This window comes from Hylobates moloch, unplaced genomic scaffold (assembly GCF_009828535.3).
Source record: "Hylobates moloch isolate HMO894 unplaced genomic scaffold, HMol_V3 SCAFFOLD_1, whole genome shotgun sequence".
Lineage (NCBI taxonomy): Eukaryota > Metazoa > Chordata > Mammalia > Primates > Hylobatidae > Hylobates > Hylobates moloch.
Genome location: NW_026652276.1, coordinates 82,889,007 through 82,907,931, shown reverse-complemented (window position 1 = coordinate 82,907,931; position 18,925 = coordinate 82,889,007). Strand labels below are relative to the sequence as shown.

Here is an 18,925-nt window from a genome sequence, read left to right as displayed (position 1 = left end):
TACATGTGAACTTTTTTTGCACTATTTGTTTTTAAGTCTTGATTTAAAACATTAAGCTTCAAATGCCTCTTTCCAGTAGTCTGCTCTTGCTTATACCTTTTTCTTTTTTGTTGTTGTTTTCGAGAGTCTTTCTCTGTTGCCCAGGCTGGTGTACAGTGGCCCGGTGTTAGCTCACTGCAACCTCCACCTCCCGGGCTTCAAGTGATTCTTGTGCCTCAGCCTCCTGAGTAGCTGGGATCACAGGCGCGTGCCACCACACCTGGCTAATTTTTGTATTTATAGTAAGGATGGGGTTTCACTGTGTTGGCCAGGCTGGTCTCGAACTCCTGGCCTTAAGTGATCCACCTCAGCCTCCCAAAGTGCAGAGATTACAGTTGTGAGCCACCACGCCCAACCTATACCTTTTCCTTTGTAGCACTTAGAACCATTGAAGTTATGTGATTATTTGTGTAGTTTGTTCCATGTTAGGCTACAGTTTCTTTACAGGCACCGTCTCAGAACGTTTAGTGTTGTTCCCCTACCTCATTCGCTTGTTGAGTATTAATTACTGTGCTTAGTGCATGAGTATCCAAAAAACTTGGTTAAATGAATGAATGGACTTGAAAAGATGTCTCTTAGAACCTTCTAAGTGATTCGATAGAAGTTTCTCAAGGACTGCGCATTTTTGTTTTTCACTATATTTTGTGCTTTTGACCTACAGCTTATGCAACCAAATTACATAAGTTTTCATGTAACACCTACATTGTCAAAATTCAATCAATTTATGTAGAGGAGTTGCCAAAAATAGTTTCATACAATATCAAATTATCTCTCTCAAAGGACTCTGCCTCTTTGCCTTCTCCCAAGGAGGTTTGTTTTAAGCAGATTTCCTACTAGGTTAGTTTAGTTCTGCAAGTAAGAACTGGGTATAAATGTAGTCAGAGTAAACTATAAGAGGTATTATTAGGAAGCAATGTTGTCATAGAACTTAATATTGATGCATGTCTTTTAAAAAGCATTTTGTTTCCCAAAAGTCCTCAGATTGCAAATATAGTCCCTTTAGTGTCTTCATAGCTGCCTTGATAAAATACCACATCTGCTACTTGTTAAATTGTTCATGGGCTTTTGCATTGTCAGTGTTTAACCATTATATTCTTTCTTCTAATGAATGCCTTTAAAAAATTTCCAGTTCAGAATTTACCTCTTTTTAATGAAATATTTTGTATGGACTTACCAAATACGTATATAGTTTGTAAAAAGCCGATGGTAGAAAAGTTCTAAGTTAGGTGACCATATGCTTTATCATCCAAATGAGGCCACTTTTAAGAGACAGCGTAGACACTATTAATAATTATTCTGGGATAATAAGCATAAATTAGAATTTTTCAGCACATAAACTGGGACTATTCCGGGCAAATGGGGAAATATGGTCATCCTGCTTCTAAGGAAAAGAGCAGTCTTTTTCCTTACCCTTTACCCCATCTCTAGTGCCACTTTGCAAAGGCAGTGCCCCTCTGCTATTTAGCTATTTCTTTTAGGACTTACATACTTTCATTTTTCTAAACAGCGTGCTTATACTGTTATTTCATGGTTTTTCATTGTTTCCTACCATTCTTATTTCCACTGCCCACTTCCATCTCACAATATGTAGCAAATTGATTCAGTAGTCTATATTTACATTATTAAGACTATGTAAATATTAAAGAGCTCACCTAATACAATCATGCCTTTCATGAACAGCTAAGTTTTTCCAAGTTAAAAAGTTAATTTTTAAAGTTGCCTTTTCTTCTGTATACACACTGTTTTTTCAAGTTGTACCACCATCTCTACCACATGCCAATGAGATATAGTTTCCATGTGATGCTTTTTTTTTTTTTCTTAGAACTTCTGCTACCTGAGGTCCTGCTCCAGTCTGAATTGTTTGCTTCCCATGCTTTCTGCATAGCATCCTCCTTAACTTCCCCTTTATCGCTGCTTCCTGGTTTCATATCTTGTTATTTCCTGCCTCACATTCCCATTTTTCTAGGACATGCTCTTCATTTAGCTTACTCTGGTTGTGTTTTTGGTCCTTTTGTTTTGTTGAGACCTTGCATGTCTGAAAACATGTTCTCTTCTCCACTTCAAATGTACTTGCTAGATTGGAATTCAAGGCGAAACATTTTTCTCAGTATTATAAGCATTATTTCATTGTCTTAAGACTTTATTGTTGCTGTTAAGCCATTCTGATTATGTTCTCTTTGTATGTGACCCATTTTTTCCACTCTAGTAACTTATAGTATCTTCCCATTACTTCTGGTTTTCTGCAGTTTCAAGATGATATATTGTGCTTAGTGTTGGTCTTTTTTCTTTGATGCTCTTATGTAGTCTTGAGCCCTTTGAATTTGAAGAGTTCTGTCCTTCGTTTCTAGAAAAGTTTTTTTGGTAATTTTCTCTATATTTCCTTTTTCTGTAACCACAGTCAAATTATAACTCTCTGGATAATTATTTTCATGTTACATTTGCTATTTCTTTTGGTTCTGCTTTCCAGGAGGTTTCTGCAACTTACTCCCAATCCTTATGTTGAATTTATTTCAGTATATCTCATTTTAACAAGTATATGGCATTTTGAATTTCCATAAGCTCTTTATTATGCTGTCGTTGTATTCTCACACATCCTGTTCTTATTTTATGAATGAATTTTTTTTATACTAAGTTCTAGGGTACATGTGCACAACGTGCAGGTTTGTTACATATGTATACATGTGCCATGTTGGTGTGCTGCACCCATTAACTCGTCATTTACAATAGGTATTTCTCTTAATGCCATCCTTCCCCCTCCTCCCACCCTAAAACAGGCCCCAGTGTGTGATGTTCCCTGCCCTGTGTCCAAGTGTTCTCATTGTTCAGTTCCCACCCATGATTGAGAACATGCGGTGTTTGGTTTTCTGTCCTTGGCGATAGTTTGCTGAGAATGATGGTTTCCAGCTTCATCCATGTCCCTACAAAGGACATGAACTCATCATTTTTTTATGGCTGCATAGTATTACATGGTGTATATGTGCCACGTTTGCCTTATCCAGTCTATCATTGATGGGCATTTGGGTTGATTCCAAGTCTTTGCTATTCTGAGTAGTGCCACAGTAAACATACTTGTGCATGTGTCTTTATAGTAGCATGATTTATAATCCTTTGGGTATATACCCAGTAATGGGATGGCTGGGTCAAATGGTATTTCTAGTTCTAGATCCTTGAGGAATCGCCACACTGTCTTCCACAATGGTTAAACTAGTTTACAGTCCCACCAACAGTGTAAAAGTGTTCCTATTTCTCCACATCCTCTCCAGCCCCTGTTGTTTCCTGACTTTTTAATGATCGCCATTCTAACTGGTGTGAGATGGTATCTCATTGTGGTTTTGATTTGCATTTCTCTGATGACCAGTGATGATGAGCATTTTTTCATGTGTTTTTTGGCTGCATAAATGTCTCCTTCTGAGGAATGTCCATATCCTTTGCCCACATTTTTATGGGGTTGTTTGATTTTTTTCTTATGAATTTGTTTAAGTTCTTTGTAGGTTCTGGGTATTAGCCCTTTGTCAGATGGGTAGATTGCAAAAATTTTCTCCCAGTGAATGAATGTTATTTGATCCCTGTGAGGATAGAAATAAGCCCCTTTCCCCCAAATTTTCCTCTCCCTGCAGCATCTTAAAGTTTTGTTTTTACTGTTGTTTACTTTGGTCCTTCTTTCGTATTGGAGGCCTTCCTTGATTACACGGTAGTCCTTGATGTTTGTCAGTTAGACAAACATCCTGATTTTTGTCTAACTCTAAAAATCCTGATGAGAAACTCCTGGTGACTAGCAGCCTTTGTTGTAGGATAGAATGGTCTAGTGGAAGGCTAGCCTTTAAAGTGGAAACATTCCAAATGACATTCAGAAATCTTATCACCGGTGTTTGGTGATCCAAGAGTAGAATCCCTTAGTCTCCTGACAGCATTGTAGAAACAGGACCACGAAAGAGTCTGTTGAGTCTCAATTGAGTATATAAATTTTCTTTTATTCCTTATACTGACCCTATGCCTAAACTCCTGCGGAGATGATTGCATGTCCTGTGTGGGAGATGGGGGGGGGTGGGGGGCACACAAGAGTGTTACCTAGGAAATCTTTGTTCTCCAGAGAATAAATATCATACCTTTAGGGGAATGGAAGCTCTACTGCTCCAGATACAGGTTTTGTTTTTTGTTTTTTGTTTTTTGATACGGAGTCTCGCTCTTTCATCCAGGCCGGAGTGCAGTGGCACGATCTCTGCTCACTGCAAGCTCCGCCTCCCAGGTTCATGCCATTCTCCTGCCTCAGCCCCCCAAGTAGCTGGGACTACAGGCGCCTGCCACCGCGCCTGGCTAATTTTTTGTATTTTTAGTAGAGACGGGGTTTCACTGTGTTAGCCAGGATGGTCTCGATCTCCTGACCTCCTGATCCGCCCGCCTCGGCCTCCCAAAGTGCTGGGCTTACAGGCGTGAACCACCGCGCCCGGCCAGATACAGGTTTTAATTTAACAACTTCCTTTCCAGCCACATGCACCATCCCCCCCAACCTGTTGTTATTTTTTTGTGATAAAATACAGAGAACATAAAATTTTACCATCTGAACTATGTTTGTGTACAATTCAGTATTATTGGATATATTCATAATGTTGTGTAAACATCACTATCATCTATCTCCATTCTTTTCATCTTGTAAAACCAAAATTTCATACTCATTAAACAAGCCCCCATCCCCCGCCAACCACCAATCTTCTTTCTCTATGATTTGACTATAATTATTTTTAATGTATCTTTTCTCTGTTTAGATATATAAATACTTACCATTGTATTACAATTGTCTACAGTATTCAGTACAGTAACATGCTGTACAGATTTGCTGCCTAGAAGCAATAGGTTATACCATATAATCCAGGTATTAGACTATACCATCTAGGTTTGTGTATGTACACTTTTATTTTTGCACAGTGACGAAATCACCTAAAGACGCATTTCTTAGAATATATTCCTGTTCTTGAGTGACGCATAACTATGCATACAATGCAATAATATTCAGCCATAAAAAGGAAATTCTGGCATGTGGTACAATATAGATGAACTTTGAGAACATTAGGGTAAGGGAAATAAGCCAATCACGAAAAGACAAATATTGTATGATTCCACTTACATGAGATACAGTCAGAGGCCTTGTAAATCTTTGCCTCAGAATATTTTAAAAGCTTTTTAAGGCCGGGCACGGTGGCTCATGCCTGTAATCCCAGCACTTTGGGAGGCCGAGGCGGGCAGATCACAAAGTCAGGAGATAGAGACCATCCTGGTTAACACAGTGAAACCCCGTCTCTACTAAAAATACAAAAAAATTAGCCGGGCGTGGTGGCAGGTGCCTCTAGTCCCAGCTCCTTGGGAGGCTGAGGCGGGACAATGGCGTGAACCCAGGAGGTGGAGCTTCCAGTGAGCCGAGATTGTGCCATTTCACTCTAGCCTGGGCTACAGAGCGAGACTCCGTCTCAGAAAAAAAAAAAAAAAAAGCTTTTTAAATTATAGTAGTAATGTCCTTATAGTAGCACTATTACAGCTCCGAAATGGAAACAATCTAGTGTACATTCATGGTAGAATGGGAAAATAAATTGTGTGCCATATGGTGGAATGCTATGTAAAGAAATTAGAGTGAACTTAAAACTGCATGCAACAACACAGATGAATCTCACAAATATAATGTTGAGCAAATGAAGCTGGACACAAAAGAGTACTTATCGTATGATTCCATTTGTATGTATTTAATAGGCATAGGTAATCATTACTTTTGTCATGGGTTTAGAAATGTTTAATGAGGAAAACTTGGAAATTATTAATCTGTAAAGTGGAAAGCACTCAGTTCCACAAAATAAATTTAACATTTTGTTTCTTAGAAATTTTATTCATTTTATTTGCATAAATAGAGTCATACTGTATGTGTAGTTTTATAGATTGACCTTTTTACTTAAAATGTCACTTTCCAATAGTACCATAAACAATCTTTGAAAACATTTTGAGAAACAATTTATTAGCTGTGTGATCATGTGCAAATTACTAAACCTCTCAGTGCCTGTTTTCTTGTTTATAAAGTGGAGATAATATAGTATCTGTCTCACAGGGTTGGTCTGGAGATTCAGTGGACTAACAGATAATCAGAAGGTCCTTACTGTCAGACCTTGCATATAATACTTAATAAATATCAGCTATTGCTATTATTTTTGTTATAATTAAGAGATCCTATGAGTGGTAAATAAAAAGAAAGTTCATTCATTCTTACTTGTGTTTATTGAGTACCTATTGTATCCCAGGCAGTGATTTTAAAATACTTTAAATGATTCTGACCTAGAAAATTCATTGTTGAGATGGGGAAATAGAAAGGTAAACAAATTACAGTGCATAGTAGTATCAAAAGTATGTATGAAGTAGAAACATATACAGAGAAGAAAGGTACTTGTGTTTAAACGGATAACCAAGAATTGGGTGGGGAATGTATAGACTTTCCAGGCACATACAAAGGTTTGTAAGAACATAGTGTGTTAAGGGGTACGCAAATAGTACAACAGGTATGAGCATTGAACAGTAAAAATAGAGAATACCAAAAGAGTCAAGGACAAATTCATGTAGAATATGTAATAGACAAAATTGAGTAAGGAAAAGAGCCCAGATTTTGGAAACAGCAGACCTCAGAGTTCTTCATTCCATTTTTACCATGTTTGTTTGCTTCCTTTTATGGACGATAGGAAACCTTTGATGAACTTCTGCTTTGCGGAAGAGAAGTGGTGATCATTTCACAATTTACCTTGTCAGATATGGTTAATTTGTATGGTTAATTTTTTATTTGAGCTGATGATTAAGGATGATTAAGCATTAAAGGCTTTCATATTTTCCCAAAGGCAATTAATGAAAATTTTTATTTCACAGAAAAATCTGTAAGAATGGAGTCTAAACCTTCAAGGATTCCAAGAAGAATTTCTGTTCAACCCTCCAGCTCCTTAAGTGCTAGGATGATGTCTGGAAGCAGAGGAAGTAGTTTAAATGATACCTATCACTCAAGAGACTCTTCATTTAGATTGGATTCTGAATATCAGGTAACATTTTTATTTGGAATATATGTATACAGCCTTTTTCAAAATCCCTAGGGCCACTCTTGGGGGTATTTAAAAAATGTAGTAGCTGGATCTGAGGCATCCTGTAATCAAAACCAATATATATGTAGCAAAATGAATAACATTTTTCAAACTTTTTGGACTTCAGAATTATGGATAACAGATTGTAACCTCATATAAAATCATACTTTTGGGCTGGGAACGGTAGCTCACGCCTGTAATCCCAGCACTTTGGCAGGCCAAGACTGGCGGATCATTTGAGGTCAGGAGTTCGAGACCAGCCTGGCCAATGTGACGAAACACCGTCTCAACTAAAAATACAAAAAAATTAGCTGGATGTGGTGGCACACACCTGTAATCCCAGCTACTTGGGAGGCTGAAGTGGGAGGATTGCTTGAACCCAGGAGGTGGAGGTTGCAGTAAGCTGAGATCATGAGACTGCACTCCAGCCTGGGTGACAGAGTGAGACTCCATCTCAAAAAAAAAAAAAAAAAAAATGCTTTCCAAAGACTTGGAAAACTTTGTACATAAAAACATAAGTATCAATTTAAGTATAAATTTAACTAAATTGGTCAATCAATGTGAATGGCTTTGTCAGAGGAACAAAAACTGTACCTCCTTTCCACTCATTCATCAGACTTTTCTCTGCATATACACAAAGCAGTGGTGAAATAACAAATGTTAAGTGTTTTTCTGGGAGATTATAACTTCTAAATATTTTGCTTTGAATGTTGAGTGATTTTTAAATTAACAGGATATCTTTTTATGAAAGTGCTGAAAGTCTTTCACATGAATTTTTAAATTTGATTTTTATGGTGAGTAATGAGTTTGTATTGGTATGTCCATCTAGTCTTACGTAGCTAGTTTTCGTTAGGACCACAAGCTTTTTGTTTTGTTTTGTTTGAAACAGGGTTTTGCTATGTTGCCCAGGCTGGTCTCAAACTCTGGCTCAAATGATCCTCCCACCTCAGTCTCCTGAGTAGCTGAGATTATAGGCACACACCTACCATGCCTGGCTAATTCTTTGGCTTTTGAAATGGCTTATTGTAACAAATTTAAGCTCGTTGCATTTTTGGCTGAATGTTATAATTAATGTTTGATTTGCAAAAGTCTGATTTTGAGGTAATCTAAAAGAATCGTTTGAAAATTTGTGTTAAGTATTTATATATTTATATGTTATGTGATCTAATATATGACAAAAGTCTCATAAAAATGTTCCTACACAGTAGTAAACATTCTTTAAGATACTCAGAGCAAGACTGAAGTAAAAAACAAAAACAAAACAAAAAAAAATGAAAATGCCCGTATCTACTACCCATTTCTTAATGGACTTTATATGAACTGCTTACCTGGTCTCTATTTTATTTTAAACTCCAGCTCAGCGGAACCTGGTCTCATTTTAAATGTCAGTTGATATTGTACATTTTCTGCTGCTAGACAAGTTTATGATTCCTAGAGGTGTAGAATCATATATTTTGCCTTCTGTAGAAATGTCATGGTGACATATAAAGGGCACAGAATTGTGTTTTCCTGTATTGTCTTCATAAAATTTTGTCTACTCATTTTTGTCTACTCATTTTTGTCTAATTTTAAAAATATATATAGCTTATTCATGAGGAACACAACTTTTGAAACCAGACTGTACTGCCTAGAGAGGAGTCATGTTTCATCACTTACTAGCTATTGACATATTTTTCTGTTGTGATTATTTTTGTTTGTTTGTTTCTTTTTTTGAGACAGGATCTCACTCTGTTACCCAGGCTGGAGTGAGTGGTGCAATCACGGCTCACTGCAGCCTAGACCTCCCAGGCTCAAGTGATCCTCTCACCTCAGCCTCTCCTCCAGCAGCTAGGACTGCAGGGACGTGCCACCATGCCTAGCTAATTTTTTTGAAGAGATGGGGTTTCGCTATGTTGCCCAGGCAGGTCTCACACTCCTGGGCTCAACCATTCTGCCCACCTTCCCTCCCAGAGTGCTGGGATTACAGGTGTGAGCCACTGCACCTGGCCGACATCTTTTTGTATCACCTACTTTATCCAGTTGTTATAGTTACATGACAATGCTTTATGTTAAATGATAATAGTGCCTGGCATATGATAAATACTATATAAATGTTAGCTACTGCTGCATTTGTTTTTTATTATTGTTATAATAATGATTATAATAGTGTAGGTGCTAAAATCCTGAATATATTTAGTAAATTTATTGACATTCTTCTTAAGATATGACCATTTTCAAACTGTTTCTTCTAACTTGTTCTTAATGTTGTAGATTATTCAAAAAAGTCCATTTCTGGCCTGGCGTGGTGGCTCACGCCTATAATCCCAGCACTTTGGGAGGCCGAGGCAGGTGGATCACCTGAGGTCGGGAGTTTGAGACCAGCCTAACCAACATGGAGAAACCCCATCTCTACTAAAAAGACAAAATTAGCTGGGCGTGGTGGCGCATGCCTGTAGTCCTAGCTACTTGGGAGGCTGAGGCAGGAGAATGACTTGAATCCAGGAGACGGAAGTTGCTGTGAGCCAAGATCGCACCATTGCACTCCAGCCTGGGCAATAAGAGTGAAACTCCATCTCAAAAAAAAAGTCCATTTCTTATTATGTTAAACAAATAGCAGCATTTAAAAAAAAAAAAAAAAAATTTAAATTTCAGCCAGCGTGCAGTGGCTCACGCTTGTAATCCCAGCACTTTGGGAGGCCTAGGCAGGCGGATCACAAGGTCAGGAGATCGAGACCATCCTGGCTAACACAGTGAAACCCCGTCTCCACTAAAAATACAAAAAATTAGCCGAGCATAGGTGGCAGGCGCTTGTAGTCCCAGCTACTCGGGAGGCTGATGCAGGAGAATGGCGTGAACCCTGGAGCAGAGCTTGCAGTGAGCCAAGATCACACCACTGCACTCTAGCCTGGGCGACAGAGCGAGACTCTGTCTCAAAAAAAAAAAAAAAAACAAAACAAAACAAACACCGTTTAAATGTCATGTTAATGACTTCAAAATGACCCCACCTAAACAGTGGTTATAGTAACATATTAGTGTTGATTTCATTCTGTTCCGAAATTTTAATGTATTTAAATACCCAAGTAAAATTCAGAAATTACTTGCAAACACCCAAAAACCAAACCAAGTAGAATTTTTAAAATCTTTATTGATTCCTAAATTATTTTTATAAATTTTAGGTATTTTCTAAATGCTTTTTAGTTGCTTTAAGTTGCTTTTTTTAATCGCTTTTTTCTTTTTAATGGTATGGGAGCAGTTTCAACCATAAGTCAACCATTTTTAGGCTGCTTTGCATTTTTAGTTTTGGTTTAGAAATTGAAACTCCTGTGTTCTTGAAAAAAGTATTTCACTTTTTTTTAAGAGACAGGGTCCTTCTCTGTCACCCAGCTTGTAGTGTAGTTGAGCAGTGATGACTCAGCGCAGCCACAACTTTCTGGGCACAAGCAATCCTCCTGCCTCAGCCTCCTGAGTAGCTGGGACTACAGATGTGCAGCCCCCTCCCCCGCACACACACACACGTGGCTAATTTTTTAAAAAATTTTTCTTGTAGATATGGGGTCTTGCTATGTTGCCCAGGCTGGATTCATACTCCTGGCCTCCAGCAAAACTCCCACCTTAGCCTCCCAAAGTGATGGGATTACAGACACCTGCCATCATGCCTGGCCAGTATTTTATTTATCTGTTTTTTCTTCTGTAAAATGGTGATAGTGATAGTGGTTTCTTCATACAGCTACATCTGTATGTGAAATGTAAGATGAACAGGATTGTTCTTATTGTTAAGATTAATTGAAAGAAAAAATACATGTGAAGCACTTGGAACAGTGCCTAGAACATAGTGTAGCGGTTTGATGTTTCTAATTATAATTATTTGTAATTGTTATTTTTATTTATAATTATTTATAATTGTTAACTTTTACTGTTACCATTATTATTTCCTGGTTTTACATTGGTTTAAGATAATATCTGTAGGGTATAGTATAATGTTATCCAAATATTAAATTACATATAGTATGTTTAGTTTTATTTAGCATTGTTAAGATTACTCAATGTCAAAGGGAGTATTTTAAAATTTTTTGGTTTTTGAGACAGGGTCTCACACTCACCCAGGTTGGAGTATAGTGGCACAATCTCAGTTCACTGAAGCCTCTGCCTCCTGGGCCCAAGCAGTCCTCCCACTTCAGCCTCCTGAGTAGCTTGAGAATACAGGTGTGCACACCACACTGCACTGAGTTTTAAATTTTTTGTAGATGTGAAGTTTCACTATATTGCCCAGGCTGGTCTTGAACTTAGGAGATCAAGCAGTCTTCTTGCTTCACCCTCCCAAGGTGCTGGGATTACAGGCATGAGCTACTGCACCTGGCCAGAGGCAACATTTAAAAAAAAAAAGATTGTTGAGACTTTTTAACTCACAACTTTTGGAGACATAAAACTTCCATTATCTCAGGCACTTGGTAAATCTGAAGCTTCAGAGAAAAGAGGGTCGGGGGTAGGACATGATAGATCAATTTCAGTTATGTTACAGACTTAATATGGGAACACCTTATATAGTGCTTGACATTTTATAGAACATTTTTTACTTCTGTTTTTAGTTAAGATGGATATTTGTGTCAATTCATCAATAAGGTTCTGAAATCTAGAAATATAGGTCGTTTCTCTCAGTTACATGATTATTAGGTAATATACTTGAGCTTAAGAATCCAAGATTCTGGATAGCATTGTTTCTTTGGGAAAATGCAGATTCTAAGTTCCGAACGGTTGATTTCCTAAATATCTTTTAGTTCTCAGCCATTTGTAAGCTGCGCTTCACCTGCTACTAATCTTGCTGTTACTTCTGCTATCCCATCTTTAAATTTTTATCACAATTTGAATGATTGAAAACTATGATCGTCTTACGTCTGTAGTAACAATAAGCAAAATTTACATGTTTTTAAAGGAAAATTTAATTTCTATAAATATTGTTAAAAAGGGGTTATTTGTGAATATGTAATTTTGTATGTTGTTTTGGTGTATTTTTCTGTAACTTACTTTAAGGAAGCACTAATCTGTTTAGTGTTTGTTCTGACTGTTTTGTCTTGTTGAGAGGTTGATTACTTTTAATATGAAATAATTTTAAAAGGAGGCTTTTTATACGGTTGTAGGGGCTTTTTAAAGTTATTGATACCTTTTTTTTAGTTTGTAGATAACTGCTATAGAGATCAGTACCATCACATATTTTGCATAGCGTAGAACCAGTGGTCACTAATTTTTAAAAAATCTACCTTATGCAGGTGTAGTTTTCAAGGAAATAAATACATAGATGCATATACAATTAAACAAAAAAATGAAAACAGTTTAAAATAGGATAAGGAAATATACAGATAGAATACTGAGAGTAATAAATATGGAGAGTGGGTCAGAATTGTAACATTGATAGGCATTGCATAAACCCTGCAGCATTTTTAAGTTAAACTTGCTCTCATTTTGGATATCAAGAAGATCACAGGAAAACACAACTAGCTCTATAATGAGTATTGCATATAAGAAAAAGAGACTGGGCGTGGTGGCTCACTCCTTTAATCTCAGCACTTTGGGAGGGTCACTTGTGGCCAGGAGTTCGAGACCAGCCTGGGTGACATAGTGGGACCCTGCTCTTAAAAAAAAAAAAAATTAGCCAGGCATGGTAGCACATGTCTTAGTCCCAGCTACTCAGGAGGCTGAGGCAGGAAGATTGCTTGAGCCCAGGAGGTTGAGGTTGCAATGACCCTTGATCATGCAGTTGCTCTCCAGCTTGGATGACAGAACAAGACCCTGTCTCAAAAAGAAAAAGATTTACCATTCCTCCAGGGAAACACAGCTTGTCAATTTGGTCTTAAAATGTACAGTGGAGTGACATGAGTTTCTTCTGCATTGGTGTGGAGATGGGTACTCTCCATCACATGAATATTTCAAACAAGGAAGAGCTCAGAGTCTTAAGTTGTTGCTCATGGCTAAGGTAATGTTCTGGAAGTCTTTCAAAGCAGGATTTATTCACTTCACAGTCAAGTCATTAACTCATGGAAATGAGGAGCCCAGGAAAAGAATATCATTCTGGGCTAGTTTCTGTTCCTGTGCATTACATGATTTTTAATGATTAATCATTTGCCAGTGGATAACATTGATGTAAATTTGCAAGTATCTTTAAAGTTCTTTTTAAAGAAATGACTTTATTACGTTGTAATTTCACATACCAGTTTGCCCATTTAAAGTTCAGTAGTCTTCAGTATATTCACAGAGCTGCACAACCATTATGGTTATCACTGCACTACTCTAGTCCCTCTTCCGCTACCAGTGCAAAGCAACCATTAATGTACTTTATATCTGTATATCTCCCTATTTTGGATTTTCATATACATGAGTGGAAACAGGTACTATGTAGTCTTTTGTTAGTAGCTTCTTTGACTTAGCATATTTTCGGTGTTCATCTATGTTGTCGCATATGTCAGTACTTTATTCTTTTTTTGTGGCCTAATACTATTTTTGTATGGATATGCCATATTTTGTTTATCCATTTATTTTCTGATGGACATTTGGGTTGTTTCTACCTTCTGGCTATTATGAATAATGCTGCTATAGACATTCATATGCAAGTTTCTGTGTGGACTTGTGTTTTCACTTGTGTTTGGTATGTACTAAGAATGGAGCTGGGCATGTTGGCTCATGCCTGTAATCCCAGCACTTTGGGAGACCAAACGGCAGGAGTATTTAAGGCCAGGAGTACAAGACCAGCGTAGGCAACATAGTGATACCCCATCTCTACAAAAAAATTTTAAAACTAACCTGATATGGTGGTGCACACCTGTAGTCCTGACTTTTTGGGAGGCTGAGGTGGAACGATCCCTTAAGCTCAGAAGGTTGAGGCTTCATTGAGCTATGATGGCACCACTTCAGTACTGCTTGGGCCATAGAGTGAGACCCTGTCTCATAAAAGAAAGGAATGGAATTGCTGAGTCATGCATAACCTCTGTGTTCAATCATTTGAGGAACTGCCATACTGTTTTCAAACTGGCTAGATCATTTTACATTCCCTTTTGTGTGTATGAAGATTCCAATCTCTCCACATCCTCACCAACACTTATCTTACTTTCTGATTCTAGCCATCCCAGCGGGTATGAAGTGGTATGTATCTCATTGTGGTTTTGATTTGGATTTCCTTGATGACTAATGGTGTTGTACATCTTTTCATGTGCTAATTGGCCATTTACTGTACATTTTTCAGAAATGCCTATTTATAGTAGCTCCTTTGCTCATTTTAAAGTACAGTTGTCTTGATACTGAATTGTAAGTGTTCTTTATATATTCTAGATACAAGTTCGTTTTTGGATACATGATTTGCAGATATTTTCTCCTTAAGGTTTTTTTTTTTAATTGCATTGTTTTAAGGGCATTTGTGTTGGGAAAATATTTTAAAACCTTAGAAATAATTTTCTGAAAGCAAATACTGACTTATACAGTAGTAATAGTAAATGATTTCATTGACTATACTCCCCGTAAACCTCTTGTTGGAAAGGTGGTATGAATAACTGTTACGAAGGTAAAAAGAAATAAAATTGGATGCCTGCTAGTTATATAAAGTCTTGGAAAGTTATTTTCTTTTCATTGTGCATAGAGTATCTATAACTATTAAGTCTCCAAGCTGTCTTATTGATGATTTCTCAGATACACTATATAGTATTTCAGCCACTTTGGTTGGGCTAGATAGCCTTCCACCTCTTCCCTTATTTTATTGAGTTATAATTCATATACCATACAATTCACCATATCACAGATAGCCTTTTGAATTGGAAATAACTGATGAAAACTATTTACTCTGGGAGCCAAATCTGTTACCTGTCTGGGTAGAGACTGGAAAGTTAATGAAAAAGAAAGAAACCTCTATGAAACTCCAGTGTAAATTTAGTTGCTTTCATCTAGTTTCATACAAGTGCTCATAGTCGGGAGGCAGGAAATGCAAAAAAAAAGATTGATTAGTTTTCATAAAAATTAAAATTTGTGTGCATCGATACCAAGAGAGTGCAAAGACAATCCACAGAATCAGAGAAAATATTTGCAAAGCATATATCTTACTAGATACTGAGACTTGTATCCAGAATATATGAAGAACTCTTACTTCTCAACAATAAAAAGATAACCCAATTTCAAATGGGCAGAGGACTTTAATAAACATTTTTCCAAAGATATATTAATGGCTGATAAGCACATGAAAAAATATTAGTCATTAGGGAAATGCAAGTCAGAACTACAGTAAGATACTTAACACTCACTAGCATAGCCAAAATAAAAAAGATGGATAGGCTGGGCACAGTGACTCATGCCTATAATCCCAGGCCTGAGTTGGGAGGCCAAATCTGGGAGGATTGCTTGAACCCAGGAATTTGAGACCTGTGCAACATAGTGAGACCCAGTCTCTACCAAGAAATAATTTAAAAATTAGCTGTTCATGGTGTCGCATGCCTGTAGTCTCAGCTACTCTGGAGGCTGAGGTGGAAGGATTGCTTGGGCCCAGGAAGTCAAGGCCACAGTCATCTGATTACACCACTGCATTCTAACCTGGGCAACAGAGCTGAGACCCTGTCTCAAAATTTAAAAAAAAGATGGACAATCACAGGTGTTGGTAAGTGGTGGAGAAATTGGAACATTCATACATTGTTGATGGGACTGTAAAATGGTACAGCTGTCAGCACTTGGAATGTTGCTTTTCCAGCTAGAAGCCTCTGTGGCTGGTGGTGCCTTTCCCAAGTTTTGCTCGGGCCTGCTGGGTGTGTTCTGCCTACTCGGACTGGCAGGCTTTGTTCAACTCGTGCTATCAGCTTGGATCCCACGCCTGCCAAGGGTGAGCCAGACATGGATCGGCAAGGGGTGCATGGGCAAGTGAACGCAGGGTCCAGCCACTGTTTACAGCCAGGCACATTGGGTGCAGTGGGGCAGGCAGCTGTAGGTGCTGGTGCCCTGTGAGGCTGTGGATGGATCAGGCGTACCACAGGCAGCTTCTTCTGTGGGCACTGAGGAACGCGGTGGCACCCAAAAGCTTGGAAACACCAGGAACTAGAGCCCTAAAGAGGTTGTCACAGCCCTGGTTCAGGGAGCTCCTAGGTCTGGGCTCCCCGAAGGGTCAGAGCTCTTCTCTCCTTGTCGCCCGCAGCATGGTGAGTGGGGGTAGGGAGGGGTGTTTCAGCACTGTTTGTATTACAGCTCTTCGAGTCCCACCATTTGGCGGGTCCTGAGTTCTTGTCCCACGTCCAGAAAGAATGAGGTACACAGACAATTGGAGGGTTAGCAAGGCGAAGAGGGGCTTCATTGAGCAGTAGTACAGCTCTCAGGAGACCCAAAGTGGGTGGCTCCTTTCCGCAGGCAGGTCATCCCAGCGAGTGTGTAGCTCTCAGTGGAGAGGAGACCAGACAGAAGTGGGTAGCTCCTGTCTACAGGGAAGTCAGCCTGACATCTGGCTGAGTCTGAGATTTTCATGGGCTTCAGAGAGGAGGAAGTGCATGCTGATTGGTCTATGGGAGGCAATGGGTGGGCCTGGGATAAGCACCATAAGTTCTTACTCCGGTCCGTGGAACTGGCAGCCCAGTCTCCAGGCTTCAGGCCATCCCAGGCTTGAAGGTAGGGTTTCGCTGGGGACCTGCCCCTTTTCACCCAGGAGCATGTCTGCTTCCTGCTACTGTTCATGGCACCCAGGCAGTTCGTGCCAAGGGATGCCTGCAGACCCATGCCAAGCCGCCCTCAGTTCCCCCTTGGCCTCCCTCTGTGCTTGTTGGTGCCCAAAGTCCAGAGGGGGCCAAGGTAGCAGTGGGCTGGTGTGTCGGCACTGCCCCAAGCATGTGCATACACACCTGGATCGTGACAGTGCCCAAGCTTGGCCAAAACTTTGCTCCAAAATCGGAGCCGGGGGTGGGAAGGGAGGCTTCTCAGGCCCCTGAGAGCACAGGGATACCCAAGTCTACAGCCACAGCTGGGTCAGGGAGCACAGGGCTCCCACCCCACCAACTTGGAAGTGGTCAGGGCTCCCACCTGTTGCTGACTCCATGGAGCACACAGACCCTGCCACGCCTTCTCTGCTGCAGCCGGCGTCTTTGTGGCAGTCACTCCAGATGAGCTGCTGCTGCCATCACAGCTATTAGCATCAACCTATAGTTGGAAAAATAGTAATTCCTCCATATATTAAACATCAAGTTACTACATGATCTATCAGTTACACCCAAGAGTATTGAAAACATACATCCATACAAAAATTTACAGTTGTTCATAACGGCATTGTTTATAAGTGAAAACAACCCCAAAACTACTTGTTTAAGGATTCGTTATGCCCAAGGCAGTATACTTTGAAGACAGACTTATTCCCTGATTTCATTTGGCCTGTAGTAGACAGCAGAAGAGATAATACGTTGTTAAATGAATCTAACACTTTATTTAATTGTTCAAAGAATTCCAAGGGAAAAAAACCAATTGCTTCAGACTGAGGATATTTGAACAAATATGGACAAAATTGGATTGTAGGAACCAGGGAAAGGTTTGATTTTGAACTTAAGCCAATAGCAAAACTAGCCAAAACATTCCTCCTATATACTGGCATTATGTATACTGATATGTATATCTATATGCTGATATTAACAAACATTTTTTGTCTTGGATATAGCCATATAATCTACATGTTGTGTCGTGAGTCATGAAAATTGTTTAATGAACAGTGAGTGTCACTTTAAGCCTTTGGACACTTCAGCATTCAAGAATCAAATGAAATTCATTATCTAAATCTGCTCCCCTATAATCAGTATTTTTAATGAATGGCATAGTCATTTATCTCACCAGTAGACAGTACCAAAAAACTGTTTTTTCTCTATTTCTCACATTGTCCCTAAATCTGATGAATTTTTATCTTTTATAATTGCCCTCTATTCCCATTACTTCATAGGGACTTATTTCTTGATATTCTAGTGGCTTCCTAATTGGTTTTCTTTCTGTTCATTTCATCTATTTCATCTTCCACATGCCTCTAAAAGTCTTTCTATATAGTAATAGATCTGATTTATCCCCCCCCCTTCCTTAGTTCCCAAAATCATGTTTGCAGAAGTGCTATTCAGTAAGTTTATGCAGTCTGTGCAAAATGAGAAAAATAATGACAAGTTATGGAGTTTGTACAAATGTATTCAATTTAAAATGCTCATTCTGAATTATATCCTTCAAGTTTTGGGAGTATATTAAAATGCCTTTTTTAAAAGTTGGGGACAGGATTAGGTGTTAGTTGCTATTTTAGATGTCCTACTGGTCAAAAGTGACAGTTCTCTCTCAATTTTAAATTAAAACATTTTTTATTTTGGTCTCCGAAATCCAGAGGTTTTAGAACCACTGGCCTGCAGGATAAGGTCCCTGATACCTTGATGATAATGGCATATGAAATGGTTTGATTCTAAAATATCAGATTAATTTCATTTCTTATGCTAGCTCCAGTTCATTGATTGGGTGTCTGTAATATTAGGTACAGAAGGCTTGTGAGACTAAGTTTGTACTAAGCTGAAAAGTGCCATTATCAATTTACAAAATACTCTCTAGGCAAAGGATGGGCGAATTCCTGATGTAGCTCGTTCCTGCCTTTTCAGCCTCACACCTTCTACTTTATTTTCAAAGTTTCTTTTCCAGTGTTACCATGAACTAATAGATCCCCTGAATGCATGCAGTATGTTTCTCATAATTGAACCATATTGGCTGGGTGCAATGGCTCATGCCTGTAATCCTAGCTGTTCAGGAGGCTGAGGCAGGAGGATCACTTGAACCCAGGAGTTCAAAACAAGCTTGGG

The 18,925-nt window shown here is 38.8% G+C and overlaps 1 protein-coding gene across 7 annotated transcripts in view; it reads left to right on the top strand.

The window, feature by feature from the left end:
- The window catches only part of MARCHF7 (membrane associated ring-CH-type finger 7), a 55,621-nt gene that overhangs the window by 9,563 nt on the left and 27,133 nt on the right, over positions 1-18,925 (top strand). For all 7 annotated transcript variants that reach the window (XM_032755624.2, XM_058441726.1, XM_032755622.2 and 4 more), the window contains one exon: positions 6,931-7,097. In XM_032755624.2, the coding sequence (XP_032611515.1) occupies positions 6,945-7,097 (153 nt within the window). In that variant the 5' untranslated portion in view covers positions 6,931-6,944. Of the gene's footprint in view, positions 1-6,930; positions 7,098-18,925 lie in introns of those variants that run through there.